At 46.2% G+C, this 1,412-nt stretch overlaps 1 protein-coding gene and 1 long non-coding RNA gene across 2 annotated transcripts in view; one reads left to right on the top strand and one right to left on the bottom strand.

The window, feature by feature from the left end:
- The window catches only part of angpt4 (angiopoietin 4), a 44,686-nt gene that overhangs the window by 37,420 nt on the left and 5,854 nt on the right, over window positions 1–1,412 (top strand). The window contains exons 4-5 of the mRNA XM_023393082.2: window positions 956–1,040; window positions 1,270–1,412. The exon at window positions 1,270–1,412 is cut by the window's right edge and continues 5 nt beyond it. Of these exons, the coding sequence (XP_023248850.2) occupies window positions 956–1,040; window positions 1,270–1,412 (228 nt within the window). The remainder of the gene's footprint in view (window positions 1–955; window positions 1,041–1,269) is intronic.
- LOC147817625 (uncharacterized) overlaps window positions 939–1,412 on the bottom strand; it is a 1,430-nt gene continuing 956 nt past the window's right edge. Inside the window, exon 3 of the long non-coding RNA XR_015436210.1 lies at window positions 939–1,061. This is a non-coding gene — a long non-coding RNA (uncharacterized LOC147817625). The remainder of the gene's footprint in view (window positions 1,062–1,412) is intronic.

The raw sequence follows: 1,412 nt of genomic DNA, 5'->3' as shown, positions 1-1,412 counted from the left end.
AGAAGTGAGTGTAAACTGGACATTGAGCCTGTGTTTGACTGAAGCCGCTGCCACTCCTTCATCAGGTTTCATTCATTTGGCTCGTAGGTTGTTGATCTAACTGTGGGCTGGAGTCTATTTTCAGCAGCTGCTCTGCTGGTTCAGCTGCACAGATAACGATGGCCGCGGTCCGCTCTGGCAGAAAGAACCATGCTCGGGTTATTAATCTTTATTCCGCCGCTTTTACGGCTTCACTGACGAGAGGGAGTAACTCAGGAGTTACAGCCTCTGCTCCGTTACAGACAGATTTGTTGTACAAATAGTTTGGATTTGCGTCCTCCCTCTGACAATACACACAACCTCCATGTTCAACAGTCCAGTATTTATATGAAGCATTCCAGGAGTTATGTGGTGATGACATACACTCATTTACTCTGTGGTGTTCCTACTCTCCCTCAACCTGCCTCCTCCTCCTCCTCCTCCTCCTCCTCCCCCTCCTCTGTGAAATTTATGGATCTCCTACATTTCCCAGAATGCCTTCATCTAGTTAATACAAAAGTGTCAGTGCTGCATGTTTGTATGTAGGTGAAGAGTTGAAGTTTTACAGGGTCAGAGAGAGAAAGTGTGAATGTTCTGGACACAGTGTCAGACTTGCTGCTGCAGAAAAACATTTCTGTGTCTCTGGAGGACTGACAGCGAAATCAAAAATCATTTCACCGCTGATGTTTATCCCAAGAAGAAGACGAGAAGTGCGTCCAACTGGAACAGTCGGTGGTTTGTTGCGACGCTCTGATACGACCCTCAGGAGCGTCTCCTGAGATACCGCCCCCGTGGCAGCAGGTGTACCGGACCGTGGTTGTCATGGTTACAAAAATAAACACGCAGAGTTTCTGTTTCTGAGATTCATGGAGAAAACGGCTCAGTCACGTGAATGAAGTGTTTAAACCCTGTTTTCTTTGCTCCTCGTGTCTTTCAGTCGTCTGGAGAGTAAAGTTCAGATGCTGGAGTCTCAGCAGAGAGGAGAGCTGGAGGACATGAAGCAGGAGAAGAACAGGCTGCAGGTAGCGCTCATGTCGTATTACCTGAATGAAATCAGGATGGATTTTACATTTATAAGATGCACAAGATGATGATCGAATGTCTGATGATTTATTCTACAGTTTCTATTGATCCATACAAACAAAATCCAAACAAATACATAAAAAACTAAATCTGAATCAGACCTTGTGGATGTTTAAAGGAATTGAAGAGAGAAAGGCAGATGGTTGTTAAACAGTGAGTCTCTCTCAGTCTGTGGTCAGGACTCAGATGTCGGCCATCGACTCTCTGGAGAAGCAGCTGAGAGTCGCCAGCAGCAACAACACGGCTCTGCAGAGGCAGCAGGCTCTGCTGATGGAGTCTGTCCACACACTCATTAACATGGTGTCCAGTAC

Source organism: Seriola lalandi, unplaced genomic scaffold (genome assembly GCF_002814215.2).
Source record: "Seriola lalandi dorsalis isolate HSWRI2012SDOR001 ecotype SW California unplaced genomic scaffold, Sedor1 jcf7180002054928, whole genome shotgun sequence".
Taxonomy (NCBI): domain Eukaryota; kingdom Metazoa; phylum Chordata; class Actinopteri; order Carangiformes; family Carangidae; genus Seriola; species Seriola lalandi.
This window is presented reverse-complemented; position numbering and strand designations above follow the sequence as displayed.